At 38.2% G+C, this 27,966-nt stretch overlaps 1 protein-coding gene across 1 annotated transcript in view; it reads left to right on the forward strand.

Annotated features, from left to right (window-relative positions):
* Nucleotides 1–27,966, forward strand: part of LOC139718844 (small G protein signaling modulator 3 homolog) — a 91,121-nt gene that overhangs the window by 40,062 nt on the left and 23,093 nt on the right. The window contains exons 12-17 of the mRNA XM_071630308.1: nt 12,677–12,808; nt 13,624–13,678; nt 15,134–15,264; nt 16,300–16,455; nt 18,832–18,995; nt 21,039–21,132. Of these exons, the coding sequence (XP_071486409.1) occupies nt 12,677–12,808; nt 13,624–13,678; nt 15,134–15,264; nt 16,300–16,455; nt 18,832–18,995; nt 21,039–21,132 (732 nt within the window). The remainder of the gene's footprint in view (nt 1–12,676; nt 12,809–13,623; nt 13,679–15,133; nt 15,265–16,299; nt 16,456–18,831; nt 18,996–21,038; nt 21,133–27,966) is intronic.

A 27,966-nucleotide genomic window follows, 5' to 3' on the forward strand; every position in this document is an offset into this window, starting at 1 on the left:
TTAGTATGTTTTACAGTCTGCAGATTTTTTTTTTTCAGCCCTAGCAGTGTGGAGAATGTGATTTATTATTATTATTTTTTTAAATTTATGGACAAATCAATGTTTTGGAAAAAATGCAAGTATTTAACATGCTAGTTTGCATCTCTTGCTTTCAAAATGGTCGTGAACAGCCTTTAGGTGTCCGTCCGAGAGATTTGCTAATAAGGAACTATGACATATCGATGTCTTTAAAAATGATCTTGATCCATCGCGATATATATTACTTGTCCAGTTATGAAATACCTCTTGTACAATTTGGGTGATACAAAAAGCAAAACATAATGTTTTTCTCTTGTTGTGATCAATTATCAAGAAAAAGAAAATGAAGATGATGATAAATGCAGGCAGTTTTCTACACCAGATGGTCCCACTCAGCTAGTCAAATTCTCACCCCCCCCCCCCACCACTACAATATATCACTCCAATTATAGTCATGTGAGATACACCTATTAAAAATAGCATGCTACAATTTGTTGGCATCCCGTGGCGTTTACCTCTTGTAGTGTGTGATTTGCGCAGCTCCATCTTTTTTCTCATCTTCTCTCACTTTTGTCAGATTTGGTGTGTGAGAATGCTGCCAGATGTTGGATGACTAAAAATCTGCATATGAATCTCTCCCGTTTCAGGCATCACTGTCCAGTGGGAGTGTCCTATTCTTGCTGTGGGGGGAGAAGGGGGGGGGGGGGGAGGGGATGATGTCTCGAGGAAAATGGCTATAAAGATGCTTAAGAAGAATGCAAGATTACTGGTAGTCAGTGCCCTGTCCGGAATATGAGTTTGAGGGAGGCATTTTAATGTTGCACATGGGTAACTTGTCCCTCGGGGCTACATTCATTGTGAGAGGACATGTTTGACAGGCAACTTCAACGGGCCGAATGCATAAACGCTAGCAATTGCTTGTGCTAGCCTTTTACTCGAATCCGTATGCATAAAAACAAGCAATTGCTTGCAAGCAGAAGCTTTTGCTAGCAAGCACATGCTGCCCGCAAGCAATTGCTTAGAGACCAAGCATTTGCTTAAAAACGTATGCATAAAACATACTATTTGCTAGTTCTTGCTAGCAATTGCTTATGATTTTCCAAGCTCTGTAAGATGAGCTTGAGCTTTTGCTTAACAGAAACGTTCCCTTTTAAGTATCATTTTCATATTTATGAAAGAAAGACCACACTTGTGAAGGAGTGGTATAAATCTACAAGAAATTACTCATAAGTAGTGTAAGAAACTTTTTCATTTCAACAACGGGAATGTCCAGCGGTTAGCACGCAAAATGTGATGAAAAACAGGTAGGATCCATGTCTGACTTCGATGGAGAGCAAGGAGACCTCTCTCCACGTGCGATCTGGCAAATCCGGGCTGCTGTAAGCTGCAGTGATGGGAATCAGCCAGTAATACGTGTGTGTGTATAGATGTGTGTGTATGTGTCTGTGTGTGCATTTCATAGCTCTTCTGCTATGTCTGGAAATGTTTCCACACACACATGCCCTTTCAAATACACGCTGCCACACTCGCCTTTGTTCTTGTGTTCGCACAGGCGTGACATCCTTTTTGTTGAAAACGCAAGCAATTGCTTGTGCGGGACAAGCAAAAGGTATTGGCATAAGCAAAAGATTATGCATATGGATTTAAGCAATTGCTTGAGCTAGACCTTTTGCTAGACGAGCTTGTGCTTTTGCTTGAAGCAATTGCTTTTACAAGCAATTGCTTGTTTTATGCATTCGGCCCAATTACTTTGTGAGATTCTTGCAAGCTACAGATATTTGCTTGTACAGTGTAGTGAATGAGAAAACTATTCAACATGGCTGCATTGAAAACCTACCCATGTTTTTCTAGCATACATTGCCATATAGCTGTCAACTGATATGTCTTCCCCATGTTCAATATTTATTTTTCTTTCATTCAAAATAATTAAAGAAAATGGTTTTGAAATGAAAGGTGTTAATTTTCTAAATTTTGTTTCCTTGCAAATTATAACAAATGTCATAAATGGCAGTTACATTAAAAAAACAACATTTTTTACCTCGTTTTATTTTTGCTCTCAGAATGTTTTTCTTTATGCATCAGTGTATATCATGTGCTGTATGCTTCTTGCTATGGAATAATTTCATCTTAAAAAAAAGAATACTTTTTTTGCCTCCTATATGTTTTTCACTATTCATTGGTATACAGTGTGCTCTGTTTGGCCTTCAGGGGCTGGCAAGCTTGCATAAAAAGGGTGAATCTTTGTATTGACTCTCAGTAAAATAATAAAGTCCTCTTCTACCTTCTGTTAACCTTGTAATGATGGAAATACGATGTATACACTGGAGCTTGCTCTTCTGAGCAGACGTACAACTGTTGTAGTATTCAAATCTTTCCCTAGATATTCAAGTGTGTTGTATAAACCACAATGGCATGGCATTTGAGTTTATGTGATGTGAAGTGCCCCCATGCCCGATATAACCCCTTTTAGGTTATTTTGTTCAGGCGTGTTTGCCCAGCCAATAGATTGAATACATGTGTAAATGTCAAAAGCAGAAAGCCTCCCAGTCATTGATTTGTATTCTAATACCGAGCCTAAAAAATGATAAGAGCAAGAAAAGGAGCAGTTGGTGGACTTTCTGAGCGGAATTGAGTTGTTTGCCAACAAATACAAATCCTGGTGTGCCAGAGTACAAGCCGCGACTGAAAGTCTCGTCGACTGGCGTGGATTCCTGTTTCAAGTAGTAAACATCATCTTTCATATATGGCATGTGCCGGTTCACAGGCTTATACTAGATGGGAGAAAAGAAAGAGAGAGGAAAAACAAAATCAAGGCAAGAACCACCTGAACTTGCAATGGAGGGGTCTGCATAATTTATGCAAATTAGAGCAGCCACGTGTGATGTCCTGATTTCCATACAGTTTCTCTTTGGGACCAGCCGGATGTGCTGTCGACGTTGTACATTTACTGTTCACAATAGGTAATCTGCCGTGTGAATAAACAGCTGTTTTTGTGTTGTCTAATATAATGCCTAATCAATTGTGGTGATAGATATAAATGTGCATTGTGTATCTGTAGAGAAATATTCTTCTTGATATTCGGAGGACATGCACCTGTTGTACTTTGGTGGTGCAGTTCTTGTTGGATGGATCATTCGACATCAGCGGGGGTTCTTAGTACTCGTGGGAGTTTGGTCTTGAGGATAATTAGCTGTGGAATAATTCATGATGGTGAATCAAGGGAGTGAATTACAATTGTCCACATCTTTGCCAGACATGAAGGTAGGAGTAGGCGTGTTGAAGCACATTGGATATATTTCAGTGTGCAGTGTTTGCCCCGTGTTGATGATCATGGCATTACAATATGTGTATGGTTGATAATATTTTCCTCAAATTTGCAATCGATTTCAACCTGTGTACATGTATGTTGCAGTATCATGATCCTCATTGTAGGAAAACGAGAAGCCAATGTTTTTCGTTGAAGAAAAGTAGCCAGAAAATAAAAGCAGTCGGGACTTAACTGATCCGTACACAGTATTAAAGTAATTGTTTTGGATTTTCCGATTTTGATGTTCACATGTTGCATGCACTGTACCTGCAAACAAATTCCAGTTTAGGTATTTTTGATTTATAGATAGAAGTGTGTGTGTGAAGAGAATGGGCCAACCTACTTATTGAATAACCCCACTCTCCTTTAGTCTGTGATTGGGCCTGACTGGTACGCCAGGGAAAGATTATCTCATCGCAAAATGTAAACTCCCAAACATTAACACATTATGATCCGCCTACCAATTCATTAATATGCTGAGCCTACCAATTCATTAATATGCTGAGAACATATTTTATGACTCCCTGCAAATTCAGCAAATCACATTAATTGTAATTAATTAATCCATTGTGTATAAATATAACAGGCCGTTTATCACTGTTCATGTATAACAGGTTGACATTGTCTATCTTATATGAAATTGGAAATTGATAAGTACATACACTTAGCACTTTTTTTTTTTTGTAAGTATGTGAAACCTGACATGAGATTAGAAGTTATACAGACCATGTAGACTGGAATTGGCAGATTTCACATAGGAAAACAGAATGAGCTAGTCTGGAACACCTATACTAGTGACTATCACAGACGGTCAAAACTGTCTGTGATGGCTGCCGTATCTGGGAGACTGGTCTCCAGAAATCAGTCTATCATTTGAAAATGAAAATTGTGCCCAATTGAATGAAATTGTATTCTTCATCTTTACATTTGGCCCTGTAGTCTATGGAAATGCAAGCTTTTGATGTCCCCTGGTATTTGGGGGCTTCGTGCTTTACCTGTGAGGTGAGTGAATTGCACGCTTCAAGGCCTGTAACTCAGCCATTCACTACAGGAGAACCTTTTTAAAGTGAAACTCTACCCTGTGTTTCAATGTTGACAAAACAAAAATGAACAAAACAGAAATGTAAAAGTTATTTTCTTTTTAATGTAACATGCATGAACTTTAGTAGTTAGCAAAGGATATTCAAGTAAGAGTGATTTTAATATGTGTTTTTACAAAACAATATAATTGGTTTAAACCATGAATGCAAATTAGATGAGGACATAATGTCATTGGTCCACATTGTACCGGTAATGTTTACATTCCAAAGATGGAAATTATTCACTTTGTCAATGATTTAGCAACTACACCACCATTAAAGGCTATTTTTACTTTAAAATCAACATGCCTTTAGCATAACATGATGCAAAAATTGTGGTTTTTTTTATTGCATTACTTGAATAAAAAAAGACATTCAGTTAAGAAATTAATATGAGACCTGTTTATAGTAATATCATTGCCTCACCTTACTTGCATCTATGTGCCTGCAACTTCACAAAAGCACATGAAAATTTAAGAATCAGTATAGCTTTATCCTTTGATTTTTTTATTGTAATTAAACTTTTAACATTCTGTTTACTTGGATGAAAACCTTGTGGCAACGTCAACTTGAATGCAGACTAGAATTTCTCTTTAATCGAGCAGTAGGCCGAGAAACATTCCAGTTTCAGTTATCATTTTCGTTATTGTTTAAATTAACCCATTTACCATACATAGGCTCATGACCTCCCTTCATATGTTGGGCATTGTTGCAAGTAGTTCTATCATATTTGTGTTTTTTGTTTGGAAGTATTATTTTCCATATCACTTTGGGGCAGATATGATTTGGGATATATACACCTTGTACATGTAGTTACAAACACCAATTTCAAATCGCAACATGACTCGGTATCGATATTTGTTTTTAGAATGTCATCATGTACAATACCTGTGTACAAAGTGTTCAAATGTATCTATGTATCTGAACACACTAGTGACATGTAAGACTTATCATGAATTCATCTTAGTGTGTAACTTTTGAAAATGATCTGTCACCATATGTCGATGGCATACTCACTAATGACTTCTGTGTTCATACAATGTTTTATATTTTTTCCTTTAATATGCATCAACATGATTCAGCCATTACGAAAGCAGATTGTACAGAGAAAGTGTTGTGTAATATTTTCATGCACTTTTTGTTCTCAGAGATCATGTCTTAAATTATGTATGAAAATATGTGGTTTTTTTTTTTTTGGGGGGGGGGGGCAAAATTCTCAACTATTTCAATATATACTTTAGACTAGGGATTTTTCCCCTGTTTCAATTTGCATCGGTTTCATGGCTTGTATTTGTGATTTATTATTAAGAAAAAAAAAAGAGATTAATTGCTCAGAATGCTGGTTTCAAGTAGCGGTGCACCATATGCATACAGATTTATCGTCATGTTTCCATCTGCCAATGATTTTGAAATTTAGGCCATCCAGCTTGAGAGCTACTCGTCTCTATTTGCTTAGTGTTGCTGGGCTTCAAATGGAAATGGGTACGCTGTGTGTAATGTGAAGAATCATGTGGTAGGTGTATCAATGCTGGGAGGATTGGTAAATTAGAACTTGCTTCGTGATTGGCTTGAATAAGCACCACATATCAGTTATCTTTTCTTCTTCTTCTTCTTCTTCTTTTTTTGCATTTACATGTAGTTTTGTTGTCAGTAGTGCAGGGTCATGCACTATTAAACAAATGAAGCATGGGTCTGGGTGCATCAGTAGGAATTGTGAGGTATTATAAACTATGGAATTGAACTGGAATTTAAAAAGGGATGCATGATTCTAATTGTCATTATCAATATCATTCTTTGTCGCTGCTATTGAAATAAAAGCAGTTGAAGCAAAGATTTTACCCTTATGGTATTCTGATGTTACATAGTATTACCTTCTTCAAATCAGTTCACTCTGTTGCTAGTAATTCATATCAATGTCTTTCTTTTCTCTGTGGACCCTGTTACAAGCTATTCAATTTTAATACCTATAACTTCCGAATACACTATTATACTAGGAAACAGTTCTTTGCATTAGATGTTTGTTATGCCTGGCATGCCTTGGGCATGCTTTTTGGTGGTCATGAATATTAGAGTTTTTTCTTCTTCTTTTTCTTCTCCTTCCTGTATCTGGAGGTATGCATTAGATCAAATTTATGGAAAAGTAAGCTTGTCCATTATTGGGGACACTGGAATATCTTGCAAGCAAGCCACTTAAAAAGAGAGAGAAGACATTTTTCAAATGAACCTTTAAAGGGATTGTACAGTATTGGTGGAGATGAGAATTGGGCTTTTAGCTTTTTGCAAGATACCAAGAAAACACTTATGATATAGTACAGAGCATACCATTTTAAGAGGAATTCAAAGTTTATTTGATGAAAATCGAGTTTGAAATGACTGAAACATCCAAAAACAAAGTAAAACAAAGCGATCATAATAATGTGTGGGTCCCACACTTTATTTGAATCGCTCTTTTTTGGATATCTCAGCCATTTCAAAACCAATTTTCATCAAATGAGCGTTGAATTCCTCATAGAATTACATGCTCTTTCGTATTTAATGAGAGGTTTCTCATTATCTCACCAAAAAATGTTAGAAACCTGAAATTAGGTCTCAACCAAAACTACATATAATCCCTTTAAGGTAGAAGCTCTCATTAGCGAGACCTCTCAGTCTCATCAAGAAGTCTCCCTCAGATGCCTTCATATCAAGGAGAGGCATTATATATACATGTGTATGACAATTTTGAGATGAGCTACCCCTGACCTTGGAGGGACATCATGTTCATCTTCCGCAGTCGGCAGATATCTTCTGGACGGCCGGATACCGGGCTGTCCCCAGCTATAAGAATGTCTGAAGGACACGGAGAGTGTTAATGACCCAGGAGGACTTCATCTGTATGCAAAGTGTTCACCAGATGGGGTAGTCATTTGAAATTGGGGTATAATGAGCCCAAATTTCTCTGCAATGTCGCCGCCCTTCCCATCATACTTTGCACAGTAGCGACCTTTGTCGTATTTGAAGTGTTGTCTGGTACAATGTTCTAACTCCCAGAAAGTTTTCTTTTTTGTTTTATGTATATGATAGACATATCACTCTGGTAGAATGCCTCCACAATTACATTTTACAAGTGAGACGGGGATGGTCTTCCCTTGAGTACAATAAGCCAGTTCAAAGTAACATTGATCTGCACTTGAGCAGATAAAGGTCAACTGTGAATAACAATATAATGAGACACAGAATTGTAATATGAGCAATGTCATGGACAGTGCCTGGACAGTTTCTTTATATTTTCCAGTGATTTGTCATTCCTAAACATTCAAGGGAGCATGCTAGCATTTCAAAAGCAAGTAGGACTATGTATATTAAAATGGGTGATATCTACTAATCTAGTAGATTTGCAACCAGTTCGTTTCAGTGATTTAATTTTGGGGTCATTTGAATCATCCCTATTTTTAAACTGCCAATGGGTCTATGTGGTTGGACTGAGAAGTGATCTTTTCTTTATTAATTCCTCGTCTGGGAGAGCAGTTAGTGTCTTCAATCAATAGCTACTGTTGGCAGTGTATTAATTATCAATTTGATACTCTACCTCACAAGGAGTTGTAAATCTATCATTTCTATGTCCATAATAAACTGTACTTACAAGGTGGTGTAACATAACAGGGGAGATGATATAGATAACATGGGGAGACTCTGTTCTTGATAATTTAGTGTCACCTAATATGGCTCAAATTATAGTGATATACAGTGATGTGGTAGTGACTGTGCATTATCAAGCAGATGGTGTGGTGCTTAGTTCGGAAACTACCTACACTGTAGCAATCAGATGGGGCTGAGTGAGAAGGATATGGAAGGCACATATTAGATGTGCCATTATTTGAGCTGCAGAAATTATCGTCTTGTACTTGTTACCTTGGCAACTCAGAATTTTACTACATATCCTACACTAGAGAAAGAGTTGATAGAACCAGTCAAATTCATCTAATCTGCACAAAAAAAAAAAAAAAAAAATGCAACAGAATCCTCTACTTTACTATGTGTTGCCAATTTGAGGATCAGGAATAAATGAAGCAATTTGTATGTAGAGGCTTTTAATAATCATACAACCAATTTAATCATTTTGTATATTACCAGAATGTGGCTCAAATTAAAGAGTATTCTTCCATATAAAAAAAAAACACTATGTAGTAATGAATAATGTAAATTATATAGCAAAAATAGACACTGTAGACTTAAAAATGGCAATTTCATAGACGTGATAGGTTAAAGAACCTGCTGGATGTGATGGGATACGAAGTTGAGAATGATTTCTTTATGAACAGTGTGTGCCAGCATTCTTTTGCTTATTGACTTACAACATCAGAACTAAGAAAACACAGACTTATGTTGTAACAAATTAAGTTTGAAAAAAAAATAGCTGTTTCCACTTGGACATCAAGTATGTGCATGCTTCAAGGACAGTGTGCATTTAATCTTGTCCTCCCCCATTTTTTTTTTCCACCGTCTGAACGAGAATTATGATGAAAGCCTGTGGATGAGAAATATGATCTGAATTCTACTCTTCCACTGGTACCTCTCATGGAAATAAAATTTATTACATTTCCTTCTTAATGTTGGAAACTCAGTTTGTAAATGCATGGAATATGCGAGCAAATGTTCCAGATGTGGTTGTTTAGGGCAATGCAGAAGACTTCAAACATTTGGTGGACTTGTCACCAGCTTATTATAGAATTTTCTATTTGAGAGCATCTTTGGCGAGAATTATGTGGAATTGCAAATGGACTGCTAGTATTTAACTGTTACTTGTGAAGGTGTGATAAGGAAAGACGCTGTCTATCCAATTACCTCAAGGTGACCTAAAATTAATGGGGACACTTTTTGTGACAAACGTGTTCAAAAGATAAAGTGGACGACAGAATCCTGATGAAAGTCATATTTTGGATGAGCAGTGTTTGTGTGTCAGACTAGACTTATATTTCTGAATACTCATTAAAGGACAAGTTCACCTTCATAGACATGTGGGTTGAGTGAATGCAGCAATTTTAGTAGAACACATCAATGAGAGTTTGAGGAAAATCGGACAATCCGTTCAAAAGTTATGAATTTTTGAAGTTTCTGCTCAGTTACGGCTGGATGAGAAGATTACTATAGCTTGTGATGTCATATGAGTACAACTACAAAAGAAAGTATAAAGAAAATTCAAGATATTCTCGCTTTTCTCACATAATAAAAGAACACTATGACTCGACTTCTCTCTTTCAGAAGTCAGGGGAAATAATATTACCCCTAAACATAAGTCAGTAACATGTCGAAGAAATGTGCACTTTATTCAAAAAGTCAAGTTTTGTGAAATTCTCTTTTTATTTTCTTTATATTGTGACATTAATGTGACATCATACACTGTAGTAGTCTTCTCCTCCAGCAGTGATTGCACAGATACTTTAAAAATTCATAACTTTTGAACGGATTGTCGGATTTTCCCCAAGCTTTCACTGATGTGTTCTACTAATATTGTTGCCTTCACTCAATCCACATGTATATGAAGGCGAACTTGTCCTTTAATTATCAAATGTAGCATTTTCTAGCATGTTTGCTGCAAAGTGCAATACTCCCTTCTGAAAATAGCTGTGGAGATAAGGGGGCTGATGATTTTTTTTTTTACAATTGTACATGACTTTCATGACCAATAACCTTGATAGGGACATCAAGGTTTTCTCATTTTTTTGTTTTCTTTGTCTCCGTCATTTCATCTTCACACTTTTATCTCTCACCTGGACGCATATCTTTCTCACAGAAATATGAGGTGTGTAAACTTCCATTGGCATGGTCTGTTTAAGTTTTATTTCCCACCCTATTCCCCGTCCTTTGTCCCATCTCCCCTCCCAAATCCCCTTAACCTGCTGTTCATCCAGTCTCAAATAGTAAGAGTGGTCCAAAGGCATCCCCTTCGCAAAAAAACAAAAACAAAAACACCAAAACAAAACCTCCCCCTTAATAAAAAAATAAAAAACTAACAAACAAAGAAGGAAGAGCATTACCATTGTCATTTTACCCATGTATGCCAAACATCGTCATGTTAAAATGCCTGCCATGGATGATATTAGTGATCTCATTCATTCATCTTCAGATCTTCATAAGATTTCATTCATATCTCATCTTTTTTAAAGGTACATAGTATTCACTCATTTAGTGCATAGTACCCCTTTTGGTGTTGTAGATCAGATGTGTAGTTGCTTTTAGCTTCTTCTTTTTTTTTTTTCAATAGCTCAATATACATGTAATAGCTCAATAGAATGACATCATGTTTCTTCAACATGTCATATACTGGTATCGTGTCAGTGTTGTGTAAAAACAAATATTGTTCAGATTATATTTCCACTTCCAGTGAGAAAGAAGCTATCATATTTTGCTTTCCAAGTATTTCATTTTCCTTGGTGAATACATTCTATGGTTTGTATTTATGTTACAAGCCATATATTTATATTTTTTTATGTTACTCATGGACAATAAACTTGTGTACAGTTATCAATAATTAAAGGGAAAAAAAAAAGGATGTTCTATAGACAAGAGACACATATCCATATTGTAGCTATTCACCAAAGCCAACAGTGTAGAGTCAAGACAAAGAGAAAGATGCAGAAATATGTTGTGTGCTAACACATACACACACACAGACAGATAGATAGATATACATTTCTGCATATACTCAGAGTTGCTACAGAGGGCAACATAATTATAGAGACCAACCCTGTGCATGCTCGATGGTACGTACCTGCATTTTACCAAGACCTGAGTAACCAGGCTGTGGCTGATTTAGATATGACGTGGTATTCAAGCTGTAGGAGTGGTTTGGTAGAATGTGTTTACGCACTTAGTGTTGGCTTCTGAATGCTTGTTTTCAATCACTCTGTGTTGTAATCATGACGCGCTCACATAGTAGTTCTCTCCCGTTGTAGAATGAGCAATGGAATATGGCTTCAATCCAGCTCATCATATTTTATAGCATGCCAGAATATCCTTTGGATACTTAGAAATGTATACTTGATCATCAGATAATATCATCACTTATGATTTTTTGTTCTTTTTTTCCAATTCTTTATATCATCTTTATATATGTGTATTACAAATATGTGTTTTCTGATTCAGTTTTGATTGAATGTTGATTCATTTGACAGGCAACTCTTCTAGATGGCTAGTCTTTTGTAAAGGGAACACAGATACATGTACTGTATATACTTTGTATTTACAAACAGAAATCACTGATGTTCAGTAGGCTTCGTTGTTTGAATTATGGCACAGTCTTTCTCATTACCTTATCAAATGATATGCTGTGCCTACAAATCTCTTTTATATCAATCATTTCTGAAAAAACAACAACACCTAAATAAAAATGTAATGCATGTTAATGTCATACCAATTACCCACATACAGGACAGTCAGGAATTGTGGCTTATGTTTACCTGTATGTACTCTGTATCAGTGCATTTTGCAAGATGCAACACTGCAAGTAGAATGACATGCTAGAAGAGTTCAAGATAAGATATAAAAGATATACCTGAAAAGGAGATCTATAAAGATGAAAATATGACTTTCTTAATGACTGCCTATGCAAAAGTTAATTAACAAAAAAAAAAATGAAGGGTAGTGGGTTCACTTTGCACTTTGGAACTCAATGCTTGCTGTCATTGCTGGAACGATGATGATCCGTAAATCTGTTATATTTTTCAGTAGCTTTTTTTTTCTCTCAGATAGCCATTATTCCTGTTGATAGATGTTCAGTCCCATCTCATCAAAGATGTGATTAAAATGGATGTATATCCACATCATGCTGTGGTATTATTGGCAAAAAGGAAAATGTACATGTATTTGGTGCTTACAACAGCATAATCATTGATCCTGAATGTGGTCATTTTTATATCATCTTTTTCCATGTTGATTATAAGTTGTGTTAGGTTTAATAGTAAATTGTAATTACATTTATGAACAAGAATTCCTTGAACACATAATGTTAGGACCTATTCATACTAAAGTCAATTATGTAGGAGATGAATAAAAGTGGTGTAACTATAAGAGTTGCATCGCAGATCATTTGGAATTTTGAGGAAAGTGCTTCAGTTCTGAGGCTTCATGTTACTAATGATTATAATTATGTCAGTAGTAGGAAGTGAAAACCCACCCGCTTGTGTTATAGTCTGGACTTTTGCAACTTACGAAAGACAAATGAAACCAAATTTGTGTGCACAGAAGTAATTCTCAACTGTCTTTTCCTCTTGATGCCATCACCACTCTCTAGATTGGCATGAAACATTCCGCCTCACTGACGGACATCATAGTGGACACGCACAGACGCAAGCACCTGGCATATCTCATGGCCGAGCAGGGCGCCATCGTCAACCCGGACTCTGCAGGCAACCTACCGAAACAGGCAAGTGGACGCGCAAATCTTGTGCCCTGGCTACGTCCTTTGTGGGACTCTGATACTGTACACACGACCTCAATGTCATTGGCAGCACAGTGCCAACTTATGTGGTCACACAAACTACATTCATACTGCCAATCAGCAATTTTCATGTCAACTGTGTATCTGGCATAATCTTAAAAAAATCTAAAAAAAAAAAAAAAAATCATTTAAAATGTAAACGTCCTGACAAGGATGTGTAATGCCTGTGTTTATAGTGTGTTTCTTTGGATTTAGTTATCATTTTTAGACATAAATGGGAGACACTGAAAATGTTTCAGCCAAAATGCATCCACATTGTTTGGATTTAGGTTTAAATTAAGCGAGGAAAATCACTCCTGAAGAGTTTACTGCTGTAAATATCATGGCAGTTCCCAATTATTGGGTGAGCACTGAATTATTGAAAGCACTCACTCATTTTAATGGAGCAGATCTGTGAAACTTTTGTACAGTTGGATATGTCATGAGGAAAATAATGACGGCAAGGTAGTAGTTTGAATGTCACTTCTTGTAGGATTTTTTCTCAGTCTTTCAAAAAGACAAAAGGAGGAGAAAGTTGACCTTGAACAATTACACATCTCGAGGGCAATCAAGTTATTACTGCAGCTGTTTTAATCTCCTTCTGGTCAGCTGAAATTTGACAAAAGAATGTGTACATACTTTTGATGTACTCAAGCTGTTACTATCAATTTGTTTAAACTTGTGTTGTTGTCACATGTATGGCCAGAGTTTTCGTTAATAAAGTTAAAGATTTTTTGACACTTCTTTCTCTTCCTTTACAGCAAGTGAACAAGAGACAGCTTCAAAGAAGAAAATCCCTCATGGGATCGCTCTTTCGTAAGTATCTACAAGAAAAATTGCAATCGTTCACTTAATTCAACTAGACTTGCAAGTTCTACCTGAAAAGACCTTGTTCTGTGGCCAGACATGTATTTGAAATCAAATGATATTCATTGTTGGTTCAACTGATATTCTGGCAGGCAAAATGGAATGAAAATACTGCATTGAAAACTGCACATCAGAAATAAAATGTGTGTGCAATAGGACGTGGAAATGATTGGAATGAAAAGTATTGGAAAACTGTTAACAAAAAAGAACACCCCTCATACTTTTCCTAGTTTAAAGTTTGCTTCAAGTGTGCAATATAAACTGCCAATCCACTGCCACCTCCACCCCCACTCAGATGAAAACAAAAAACAAAACTAAACTAAAAAGCAATATCCACCTTCCATGTCATTTAAACTTTGTTTTGGCAAGTTTTTTGCATAGATTCTGAAGTTTACAAGACCCTAGGTAAATGACAGTTCTATATTGAAATGACTTTGGAGAAAGAAAAAAAAAAGATGACTTGAACCAGTTCGAGGACTGTTCCTTCAGGCATTGATTAGTTTATATCCCATTTGCTACAATCAATATCAACCACATTCATATTGTGATGTGATGTTTTAACCCTATTCCCACCGGGGGGGGGGGGGCATGCATTTTCGCATGATTATTCCGCAACGCGTGATGCTCTTGCTGCGACATTTAGTGACTTTTTTCTTTCAAGTATCGCGCAACTTTTGAGACCAAATTTGTTGCTCCCGGGCATACCGTTTTGAATCCACGCCCCTTTGAAAAAAGTTCGTCGACCCAAAAATTGCTCAAAAAAGTAAAAAAAAAACCAAAGAAATACATAAGAAATTCAATAAACAATAAAATACATAAGAAATAATTATGAAACCGAATTTTTGCTTCAATGTTATTGTTGAGGATATTGAAAAGAATATGTTCAACAAAAATTAGAAGTTTTCGAGCTTTACTTTTTTATTTTAAAGTTCTTTTTGTTGATCCCCATTCACATGAAACAAAATTTTCAAAGTTTGTAGTTGTATATATATGTCCTTGTATTTTTAGGTGAATGAAATAAACTGAACTGAACTGAACTGATTTATAGGCAAAAAATTATTTATTTGTAAATTAGCATAAATTAATTAATATAAAATACATAAATTAAAATTTGAAAAATCTAACTATACAGTCTTGTAGATTACATTGGCCTCAATCTTAGTGAAAATTTTCGCGAGGATCGCGCGATCCACGACCGAGATCTGAAGGGGGGGGGCCAAAAAGGCCCCCCCCCGGTGGTTTCAAGTCCCTCAAAAAACCCAGTGGGATTAGGGTTAATGCAAAATAGTCCGTAAAAATATCTTGCTGTATCAGATGAATGTGTTTGAAAAGTTATATTTAATGTTTTCTGTCTTTACATCATTTGTTTGTTTTGTTTGTTTGTTTGTTTCTGTTTTTTTGCAGCGAGTCAAGATGACAAGATGGACCTAAAGGCCAAGAACATCAGGCAGACAGAGCTGGTGTCTGACCTCCGAGAAGCCATCCAGCAGATCGGCAGACATTTCCAGGCCATCGACCCAAAGAATGCCAAAATTGTAAGTCTAGATGGTCTTCAATCAAGACCTTTCAGTAATTTGAAGCGAAACATTCAACCCCCTCCCAAAGCCTCGCCTCACTATGAAATTGCACTTACGTCATGCTTCACACATTTCAGTCTTTTAGCCTAGTTGGTCATCAAACTAATGAATCACTGGTGTTCTTTATATTTTGGCTAAGCAATGTAATTGTGGTGGAAGGACTGTCAAAATTTTGATTGGGCATGGATGTTGAGATTTCAGTTTGAGAAAACTTGTATCAGCCCTGAAAACATCTCATCTGTAATGATGCAGACAACCATGCAGAGCATTAACTAATAATGTCGTCAAATCTTTTTTCTCTGAACTTAATTTAACTTTGAGCACAAGAAGTTGGAAAGATCTTGCCTTTTGTGACCATTATGAAAGAGTGCAATTCGACTTTTTTCTCAGTTGGATGTGCAATGCAATGATGAAGCCGATGACCAATATGGAGATTTCAACCATTGAAGATATGTTTTTATGCCTCCGCCAACGAAGTGGCCGGAGGCATTATGTTTTTTGAGTAATGAATCACATTAGAAAAGTGATAATTTGCATCACCACATTGACCAACTAGAGAGCCAAGTGATCATGAATTTGATGGATAGCCATTTCTAGCAAGTAATAGATTACAGTTTATGCCATATTTATATATATATTGAGCAAGTCAAATCTTTTCATGAATCCGGACTGCCCAACACTCTTGCGAGTGGTTAAATTCACAATTGTGGAGTGCAGTAATGAACAGAGAAATGTAAGTGTTCATATTGCATTTATGATGGGATCAGAGTTAATATTTAGGTGGGATCTTAAATTTGCAAATAGCACCTGACTCGCAAGATTTGCCAAAACAAAAATCACATGAAATATATGGTGTATGCGGTATTTTCCTGGCAGCAGTATCATTGGCTCATGAAGCTGCAATGTCCTTCATCTTGTTAATGTGTATAATTCTGTTGATGTATATCATCCTGTTCCACATGGGTGTGTGTCTTATTGTTTGCTGTTTTGTAGAGTTTGATTCCGGATTACTCGTTGGAGAGCCACCAGAAGGACCACGAGCAGTTTGTCAACATCACGAGGACGAGAAAGAGGCGGGCCAAGGCCCTGCTGGACTTTGAGAGACACGATGATGATGAGCTTGGATTCAGGAAAAACGATATCATCACAGTGAGTGGAACCAAAGTGGAGCTCATAAAAGATTTAATTTTTTTTTGCAATTTCCATGATATCTGCTAAAAAGAAATGTTGATGTTTGGACTACTAGGACAGAAGGAGAATCTTACACATATTTCAGTTTGGCTGAGAAGCAATTTGGTCAATACTTGTGATTAAACACATCATCATCGTAGGTGGAATTGGAAGTGGAGCTGATCAAATCAAATTCTTTCCATTCCCACTTTGTCTGGTAAAAACAAAGTTAGATGTTCGGAAAATCAGTGGGGGAACAATAAATTTTTGTGTGGCTGAGATGCATTTTCGTTCTCTTATTGAATCACTACAGATACTTTTTAGGTCTCAGTTAACCTTAAATTGCTACCAAATGCACGTAGTCAGCTTTGCGATGAATTGGCCATATTTTGCCCTGAATATGTGATGAGAGAACTACCCAAACATTCATGACTTTATTGACCTGTTTGGTAAAGAAAGTGGGAATCTTGAAAGGTTTGGGAAATTCTGCAGCTGTGCATGCAATTCCTTTCAAGAGTATTGAAAGGAAAAGTGTTTTTTGCACCTGGGATGATTAAATTCACACTCGAGTATGCAGGAATGTATGTCAACAGGTGGAAGATCATTTCAATGCAAATTTTGTGGTATGAATTGTTTGCTATAAACAAAGAACCAGACAGCTCATTTCAATGCAAATTTTGTGGTGGGGGGTTGGTATTTCTCCAAGCATTTTGTTGGATACTGTTTTTCTGACAGACTGTTATAAGCTTCTGAAATCCTTGCATCTGATTGGCTGAGAGCAAATTTGTCAGAAAAAAAAAAATTGACATCTAATCATGCCCCCTGAACTTGTTGTTGTAAACAAAGAGTTTTGCCCTCAAACAAACTGTGCCCCGTTTTACACACTGAATCAGTTTGCTGTGAATAATTATGTTCAGTGCATGATTGATATCAATTGTGCTATTAAAGATAATATAAAGTTTTGGTACCTCAAAAGTTTCCCTGAGTTTCCTTGTCTTAGTTTGTGTTTCAGGTTAAAGTACCTTTCATATAACTAACACTGTGAGAATTACTCGCCCCAAAGTGCTCTCATGTCTTAGTAATCATGCAATAATGGTTTCATACCAGAGCAGAGCGGGCTCTGAAAAATTCGAACGAGCCGTTAGTTTGACTCGACGCGGTACCGCGACAATCAATGTACACGTATTGTACAAAACCATTATTGCATGATTACTAAGACATGAGAGCACTTTGGGGCGAGTAAGTCTCACAGTGGTAGTTATATGAAAGGTACTTTAACCTGAAACACGAACTAAGACAAGGAAACTCAGGAAAACTTTTGAGGTACCAAAACTTTATGTTATCTTTAAACTCAGCTTCTTTTTATTTGTTTTTCTTGCATGGTACTAGACCCTCGCACAATTGAAAAGCATAAGGTCAGATTCAGTAAAGCCGGTGAAATATTGCAAAGTAACTACTCTCCTCTCAAAAGTCTTTAGTGGTTCCTTCAGCCTTGATTTCAGTGCAGAGCAATAGGCAAAAATTCTGCATTTCTTTCGCACATCAGTTTTACCTTTCCCAATTTCCACTTGTACAAAATAAAGTGGAGATGCCCTTTAAAAATTCACTTCACTTTCTCTTGCATTTTTTGCTGTTTTCAAATAGTAGTAGCCCTCTGATATAAACCTATCCATTCAGGGGAGTGTGTCATGTATGCAAATTGTATGTACAACATGAGAACGAAAGGTTTTCCCATGTAACCAAAAAGCTTGCCCAAACTCATTCTTGCATGTGATGAGGTAGTCAATGCTGATATAATCAGACTTATACAGCAAAGTAGGTATCCATGACAAAAACATCATGAAACTTTTGAACACCCTTAAAAACCCTCCTATTCTGTCGAATGCCTTATGAAAATGGCCTGTGCCATTAGAAATCATGTGAAAAATTGATCACATGTCAAGAAATTTTGATCCAGTAATGAACCGTTAACAACAGACCTACCAGATCTTCCACATCTGTGGGAAGCTCCCTGAAAAAACAAAAGAAAGACGTTACAATGTATATTTGTGTCATTCCGACCAGAGAACATTAACCCATCGAGGACGGACTGATTTTGCTGTAATACGCATTTCCAATAGACACCTGCCCAAGTATACTCGGGACTCGTCTTCAATTGGTTAAAGCCTGACTTTACTTTGGAGTTGCTTTTGCCTATTAGAATGCATGTCGCAAACAAGTGTCTCTGCTATTCCTCTTTTAAGCCACCCTGGTTAGGATGTGGGAATATTGGCAGCCTTTAAAAACAAATAAACAAGCAAACTTGTCCCATCATTATCATTTTTGGTTGTTGTTGTTTTGTTTTTTTCCCCACAGATTATCTCCCAGAAAGATGAGCACTGCTGGGTTGGGGAGCTGAATGGCCTGAGGGGTTGGTTCCCAGCCAAGTTTGTTGAGATCCTTGATGAGCGGAGTAAGCAGTACACCATGGCTGGAGACGACTCCGTCACAGAAACCATCACAGACCTCGTCAGAGGATCGTAAGTTTCCTTGCCTGGTCGCTGTAGAGCATGTCACCAAAGCAGACATTCTTGACATATTGTGCATTGGAATAGACCTTTTTGGTTTTAAGACACTGTAACTTATGTTGGTCATAACTGGGGTCCTTCCAAAATAAGAAGGAAAGGGGATTCAGTGGGCTATGTAATGAGTCAGGAACATTGCTATGTTATTGCATAAATCAATTGTTGTATAGGCATACTGAAGCACCCCAGGTATGGCTGAACTAGACATTAACACTTAAAAAAAACAAAAAGCAAAAAACAAACAAAAAACAAAAAACAAAAAGCAAAAACAGCACCCAAGCCAAACAGGTCTATACAGCAGGTCAAACAAGCAGAAGTAGGGTGCCAGCAAGCAACTGTTTATCTATTCATTCATTCATTCATTCATTCTACTAATTCAATAAATCATTTGTTCATTCATCTATTCTCAATCAATCCATGTAGAATCATGCACAGTCATGGCAAGTAGCAATGCTTGCAGTTACTGTGGCAACACGCAGAATACTCAAGGCTGTTTAATTGTTGTTGTCTAGCTATTGTCATGGTAACTGCAATTGTTTGAGATTTCCATTGTTGCCGAGCACTTTGAGGAAATGAGGCCCATCAGAGTTATGAGCCCAAGGAAGGGCATGCGGAAATATCTGGTTGAAATATCTGGTTTCTCTGTGGAAAACAACAACAGTAACAACAAAACACCTCAGGGGTATTTTTTGTTCCAAAGTTTGCATCATGCTTAACATCATTGCTGTTGGCCAATCGCAAAGAAGAAAAAGAAAGGAGGATTATGGTCAGGATATTGGGAGTTGAAACATAAAAGTGACGGGGACCCATGAGAAGATAGAAAGCCACATGTCAAGCCCGGTTTCATCAGCCCCTAATTTCACGGTTCCTGGCCCACTTTTCTTGTCAGTTCATGAGGAGAGTAAGTGTCTGGTTTGGCCAACGATACCTTCCTCCCGCATGGCACCCACGAATCATATTAGATTAATGTATTGTGTGTCTGCGGAGAATGGCTGGAGGGTGTGTGGGGGGAGTGGGGGGAGGGGGAGGAGGGGAGGGATGATGATGGAGGGGTGGGATAGTGGTATGTCTGTGTATGCCTGTGTGGCTTTCTGAGCCAGCATGTTTGCGTTGGTGTTGACGGGGATAACGATAATGTTATGCTTTTCTGGGATTCTGGGTTCGTGGAAAGAGATTATCCAGCCTGGTCCTGTGGGATGTGGCCTGCACATGACCCTGCTTTCATGGCAGTCAAGGATTAATAGATGATTTCTTTTTGTTCAGTCTGCTGTGAGATAAGTAAAAAAAAAATGGTTTGACATAAGTCTAGGAACTGTACAGACTTTGTGGAAGCCTGTAAATCCTATTTGACCCCATAAGAAAACAAAGGCCACATGCTTTGTGCTTGAGTCATGTTAAAGTGAGTCATGTTAAAGTGAGAAAAAAGAACGACAAAAAACAACAACATGGCAGCCAACGCACTATAACCTTTGACATGCATGGTGGTTTAATTTTAGAAGTAAGACAGCCAAGATTTGGACAGGACATCACTTAATTGGTTATCTGACAACTAATCCAAAGAAGTGATTTTTACCAAAATTTGAGATACAAGATCTCGTCACCCCAGCAATGCAATAATGAACTAGTCAGTGCATTTATGTACTCATTCATTTTCAATGAAGTATTTATCCATACAGATTGTTGTAAAGCTATTTGTTTGTCATTTCGTGTCTCCTCTGCAATAGTTGAGTGGTGTATTTTCAGTGACAATGAATGGTTGTCATAACTAAAGTACTTTCTTTTCCAACCAGCTTTGTATTTCATTTTCTATAATTCCATGCATTCACCAAACAAGTAAAAACAACAAAAACAGTTAAACATGAATCAGAGGTGCAGTTCTGGCGGATATGTGTCTTTACATTTTGTCATGGCAGTTGCTTTGTCAATCAGAATATAGTTTTGATGTTTTTGATATACCTTTTCAAAATATAATGGCAGTGTATACCTTTCCCCACACAGGTTATGTCCAGCTTTAAAGTCACTGTTTGAACACGGCCTGAAGCAGCCCACCATTTTGGGAACAACGTACCACCCGTGGCATTTCATCGAGGAGGTAAGCAAAGTCTGTTAACCATCCGTGTAGACTTTTGGTCAATGATTAAACATGCTGCAGAAAGCTGTAGACTTGAAAAATCTGTAGTTGTGCCTGTTCCTCAAACTACAGTCAGACCTGTCTTCATTGACTGCTCAAGGGAAACACAAAATGTGGTAATTGTAGACAAGTTAAAGGAGGTAACTATTGCGATATAATGTCCGATATGATAACAAGTACACCACAATACCCTCAATTAAAAACGAGAGAATTACAAGATATCACATCCCCTAGAGGCTGCTATCTCAGCTAAGCAAACTGCCTATTGATGATTGTCTCCTCCACCTGTACCATAATGTGTGTTCTTGTATACACAGAATTATATTCATTTCCTTTAAGTACTCTTTTAGGTACTCTTATTTATATGTTGATGAGAATGTTGTTGATTTTTCATAATGATTCCACGTATTCAAGTGGAGAAATTTAAAAACTGAAAATGGAACTGAAGCAAGCGTTTGCTAGTTGCCCTGCCCCTCTGAAGGATCACCCATTACCTTTAACCCGTTAAGGACGAGTTCCGAGTATATTCGGGCAAGTGTCTATGGGAAGATTGTGTTGTGGCAAAATCAGCCCGTCCTCAACAGGTAAAGGACTCTGAAACTAGAGTAAAGCTACGTGTAGTAGCTGTAGACAAGATTCAATGGTATCTGCTTTATGCAATGTCCAAAATAGTTATAGTACTCTGCCGCTGTGCTCTGAGTGTCCACTGCTGAGTGGCTATTTCAGTCATCCAGGGGGAATCCAAATCCTTAGTCACTTGTCAAGTTAGGCAGGTGGTCTCTATGCAAAGGATCTAAAAACAACACACTTTCTTCCTATGTGGTGGCAACAGCGAGGTGGTCCTTACAGATACACGTAGGTACACATAGTCACTAGAGGGGATTTGATAATAAATCAATATCTTAGCAAGCTGTATCAGATAATAAGTGCCCTCAGTGAAATATTATATCAAGTGCATAGCTGCACTCTAAACTCAAAAAATAACTAAAAAAATGGGATTCCAAGTTGGCAGAGTGACCTGCTGTCCACAAGGCTTTCAGCTCAAAAATGTCGTGGTGCCACCGTGCTGCAAAATTACTAAAAGAGCGCCATCTATGTTGGATGTGCACACAGGTATTTACTGCCAATGAGGGTGTAAAATGCTGATACTCCTGCAAACAGGAAGGCACTGCCATGCTTGCTTAGTGTCTTTCGGAGTTTATAGTTGTGGCAAGCCGCCAAGGCCAGGTGACACTTCCAAGAAAACGGGGCTGATGATTGCTTGCCAGACAAATGAGATCATACCAGTCAAATTGGATCATTCCAGTCAACATAGTGTGGGCTTAGCTGGAGGAATCTGGCTTTTTTTTTTCACAAGTTAGATCCACAGCAAATACTACTTTAATAGTTCTAATGAACCCATAGAAAGTCCCAAGCTGCCCACATTTACAACTCACAGACACACATCTATAACACTATTCTTAACAGAAAAAAGTTCCAATGGAGGCGTTTTGCCTTGGTCAATATAAGCCTCTAGCTACGACCGTAATTCCGGATACCTGTGGAATGTGGTTTTATGCTATCACAGCACAGCAAAGATGAGATACGTTGTATTCTAGTAATTTTGTATTTAGAATTATGATATTTTGTATTCTAGTAATTTTGTATTTAGAATTATGATATTTGCGCCTAAAGATGGTTGTTTCAGTACTTTCAAACTTGTCAAACTGTCACATTTTAAGATATGTCTCTGTGTGTTGAGAAAGAAATAAGAAACTGTAGAAAGAGTTACCCAACTGACATGCAGTTTATCCAACAGTCATGAATGGAAATCTGGTGTAATCTTTTTTTTTTTCCTTTTTTTTTAGGCAGTCATGACATATAGCCAGGTAATCCAGTACAAGTGTAGCGGTGGTGTCACACACAGTGCACAGAGGGGTGAAATTTCAATAAGTTGTTTTGGGCTTTTTGATTTCTAACTGTTTTTTTGTTTATAATCTTGAAAGAAATCAAGCAAACATGAGTCTCCTGTTGCAGTGCAGTAGAAAAGGGAGCTTTAGAGTTTTGCGAGGCAGATGTTTAGAGGAAAACACCTGTTCTACGCATGTGCAAAATTCCTTGTCAAAATCGATCTCGCGTCGTCTGAGATTTCACAGTCAGTTCTGGGCAATTTTAGCATCCGCTCAAATTCATGATGCAGAGATCTACTCGATGCAATGATCATAATCATGTGAGGTTGCCATTTTACTTTGTATAGGCTGTATTCTCATGTAATCTACTGTAAAGCTGCTTTGCAACATGACGCTGGGAGAGAGAACAGCCAACGCAAATGTCGTCTGGGCGTCCACGTCGCAAATCTAAAGCTTTCTAATATCATAGCAACAGCACTATTAGTAGAAGTGCACCTTATTGTTGTTGTTGATATTATCATATTCATGTGTCAATATATCGGGGAGCTCTGTGAGGAGGAAAATGCATTCAGTGTAGTGAGTATGTACTGACTTGTAAGAAAGGAACAACAAGCAGTAGATGGGTTCACTGAGAGAACAGGATGTGTGCTAGTGGGAGGATGGAGGTATATAGGAGATAGCAAAGTTCCAGTGATGAGGAAAATTTTTTTAGAGTCTAGAACCCTTCCCCTCTGATCTCCAGAGTACCATCCCCACGTACAAGTGACCTTTGCAGTGTCTAGAGGTTCCTTTGCAGCACCAGCGTCTACTCAGTCGAAGCAGGCCGTAAATGTCAGACTGTCATTTGACAATAGATCGCAGCGTTGGATGATTAGAACCATAATCAAGACGAAGACACACACAATTTTAGCAGTGACTGATTGCATTTGATCCTTGACATAGGTTGTTGAATGTTGGTAAATGTTTACTTCATTTCTTGCTGGAACCAGACACAAAGTCTTCAGTGTCTTGTTCTACACTTCTGAACCCCTACCTTATGCTCAAAAATCAAGAGAACAGAAGTTACTTCATTTCATGCTGGAACCAGACGCAAAGTCTTCAGTGTCTTGTTCTACCCATCCCCTACCTTATGCTCGAAAATCAAGAGAACAACACCAAGAGAGTACCCCAGCTTTCAAAACGATATTTGTCGCCGTATACAGACTGTAGCCTGTCTGTATCCATTCATGCACTGTTGCCCACAAAGTGAGCCAAATGAAAGTTTCTTCAGTCCGTGTGCATTGTTTCAATCGCCAAGACCATTGTCTGTGCCTCTTTTTATGTGACAAAAGAAATTAGGTGTGAATTACGGAACATACTTTTTATTCTTCAAATTCATGAAATTTGTCCATCGAGATGTTTTTATACTTTTTATTTGCACAGTTCTTCTTTTGATCTTAAAAAAAAAAGATTAAGATTCTGCAGTACCTTCTTTTCTTATGTGTCAACCTATTTTCACCAAGCAGCGAATAATTACGGAGTGGGTTTTCGAACAATTCATTCCATTAGACTTGATAATAGAAGTTTGCATGTGGAGTTTTTGTGACCTGCTGTATGTGATTGTGCCTGCAATCATTTGCTTGCCACAGAAAGGTGTTTTTTTTACCCACGCCGATGTAATCGGCAGGGGGTTATGTAAAGGGTTCCGTATGTTTGTTTGTTTGTTTGTTTGTTTGTTTGTTTGTTTGTTTGTTTGTTTGTATGTTTGTTTGTTTGTTTGTTTGTGTACAAGATAACAAGAGAACGGGTAAACGGATTTGCACGAAATGTTCAGGGAATGTTTGGATAATGACAGGAAAGAATCGATTAGATTTTGGTGATAATCGGTTGACCCTTGCAAATTCTGTGTGACCTTGAAGTTTTGACCCCATGGTATAGTGACCACTCCGAACATTTTCCGTTTCTTTGCGATTTTCCGCTACCATACAAATATGGCGCGCCATTTGATCAATAATGCCGATTAACTGTTCATCGCCGAAAAACACTGTTTATCGGCGATAAACACTGAAAAAACACTGTTTATCGGCGATAAACAGTGTTTATCGAACGAAAAACACTGTTTATCAAGTGATAAACAGTGTTTATCGAGAAAAACTATGTTTATCGACCAAGCGATAAACAGTGTTTATCGAGGAAAAACTATGTTTATCGATCGACCGATAAACAGAGTTTTTTGTGATAAACACTGTTTATCGACCGCCGATAAACGGTGTTTATCGAGAAAAATTCAGTTTATCAGTTGATAAAGGTGTGATAAACAGAGCTTCATCTTGATAAACAGAGTTTATCGCTCGATAAAGTGTTTATCGCCGATAAACAGTGTTGTTGGTCGATCGGCGCGCCATATACAAAAGCGTATCTCCCAAACGATCCGACTTCGCTGCATGCAACTCTGTTCGTATTAAAGACGATCCAACTTCGCTGCTCAACACCATTCGTAAGAATTTCGAAATTTACGTTTATTTGAGGAACTATGTCCTTCTTGATTTATGAAAGTTCGGGGTTCGCTCTCCGTCGTCACAAACTGTCCCGTATTTGGTGATTTTTCAAATTAACATTGATTCTTTTTTTGGTTGTTTGTTGGAGGAGCATTCCTCAATCATGAAATAATTTTGCTCGGTCCCAGTCACACTGCACGATATGCGCACTCATTGTCAATGCGTGTTCAAGGCCGGTGAAACTGCATCGCGCTCTACCCTGTTGGCGCAAAATTGCATCGCGGACGTTGCGGCGCTCGTTGGTGACCGAATACTGGTGCAGTATATATTTGCATTCAACCCTTGCATTGAATAATTGCCGTAGGGGGGTAATTGCCCAGGGGGTACGTAAAATTTGTTTTTCTTTTTACCCACGCCGATGAAAATCGGCAGGGGGTTATGTAAAGGGTTCCGTATGTTTGTTTGTTTGTTTGTTTGGTTTTTTTTGTTTGTTTTTTGTTTGTGTACAAGATAACAAGAGAACGGGTAAACGGATTTGCACGAAATGTTATGGGGATGTTTGGATAATGGCAGGAAAGAATCGATTAGATTTTGGTGATAATCGGTTGACCCTTGCAAATTCTGTGTGACCTTGAAGTTTTGACCCCATGGTATAGTGACCACTCCGAAAATTTCCCGTTTCTCACTTTGCGATTTTCCGCTACCATACGAAAACATAAACTCCCAAACGATCCGACTTCGCTGCTCAAATGTTCGTAAGAATTCCGAAATTTACGTTTAGGCCTATTTGAGGGACTATGTCCTTCTAGATTTATGAAAGTTCGTTCTCCGTCATCACAAACTGGCCCGTATTTTGATGATTTTTCAAATTAACATTGATTGTTTTTTTCGTTGGAGGAGCATTTGCTCGGTCGCAGTCACACTGCACGATATGCGTGCTCAATGTCAATGCGTGTGCAAGGCCGCTGAAAATGCATCGCGCTCTACACTGTTGGTGCAAAATTGCATCGGGGACGTTGCGGCGCTCGTTGGTGGCCGAATACTGGTGCAGTAGACATTTGCATTCAACCCTTGCATTGAATAATTCCCGTAGACACTAATCATAGGGGTAATTGCCTAGGGGGTACGTAAATTTTGTTTTTCTTTTGCGCTTTTGTGGATACAATCGTACCATCAAAGATCGTACACTCATACGACCTTTGATATCATCACACTCTCGGCTTGCTATAATCAAAATATCCCGCAAGAAAACGGCGTATTTCTCGATTTTTAGCGCCTTTTCCGCGACTTAATTCGCGCGCGCTTGGAAAAGTTCCGATTCTGCACTTTTGACTGTGGAATTTGGGATTTTCGATGGATTTTTGGAGGAGACTTGAGGACTTTCCTGTACGTGAATGAGTGTTAATACCGTATGTGTAATGATGTGATTTGCGTGTGATGTGACTGTAGAACCAAAGATCGTACACTTCAGTGTACGATCTTTTGGTAGAACTCACTGGCTGGTGATAAAGCACACTGGCAATTAAGTGGCCGAATTCTGGTAGATGACCGAAAGCACATTATGTTTACCCCGACTTTGTACCTAGGCGTGGGTCTGCCGCCTTTGACGGCCCCTCTCTAGTTTTTTTTTTTTTTTGGGGGGGGGGGGGGGTCAACATTTATCCAGCTGAAAGGTAGTACATGATATTTTGTATTTGTAACATACATTGTACGTATGGATATGCATTTTCATTTTGTAAATCAGATTCAAGTCTGCAGGAATGCTTCAAAGGTCAAATCAAGACCATGAAAATTGTTGTGTTTTCTGAGTTGATGTAGTAAAGTTGAGAAGTGACATGAATTTATTCTCTGTGACAGTATTTCTGTCCCTTGCGCTCTGTGGAAATGTGTGATGCATGCAGTCAAAATTTGTGTAATATCGGTTTGACAACTCCATTGTAACCACTCCAAAAAGTTTGTTGACTCTTGCCACTGTGTGTGTATTGATTATCTGTCCATGAGAATTCATCTTGGGAGTACCTGTAACTCCATCTCCTCTCCCCTAACTCCTCCCCACCCCCACCCCTTACCATCACTGCTGCCATCAGTATGTGTCCTAGAATGTGACATGAGCTAAAAACGTGACTATGAGTCACCCTCTCGCCTCTTCCCCATCCCCACCAGTGCTCCTCCCCCCTCCCCATCCCTACATGCCGGTGTCCCCCCCCCCCCCCCCCCCTCCCCCCTCAGCTTAATATTGATTCCCCACTCTCCTGTGCTAGCTCATTCCTTATTGTTCCAACCATTGTGCTCATTGTGCGTATTGAAGGAGAAGGTAGGGAGCTGTAAATACACTCTATAATGTAGGCAGGCCCCCTTTCTCCTCCCCTTTCCCCTCTACCACCCCCCCCCCCCCCCAAATGAAAAGAAGCAAAAGAAAAGAAATAAAA

Source organism: Diadema antillarum, unplaced genomic scaffold (genome assembly GCF_040938485.1).
Source record: "Diadema antillarum isolate AM-2024a unplaced genomic scaffold, OU_Dant_1.0 scf00000100, whole genome shotgun sequence".
NCBI lineage: Eukaryota > Metazoa > Echinodermata > Echinoidea > Diadematoida > Diadematidae > Diadema > Diadema antillarum.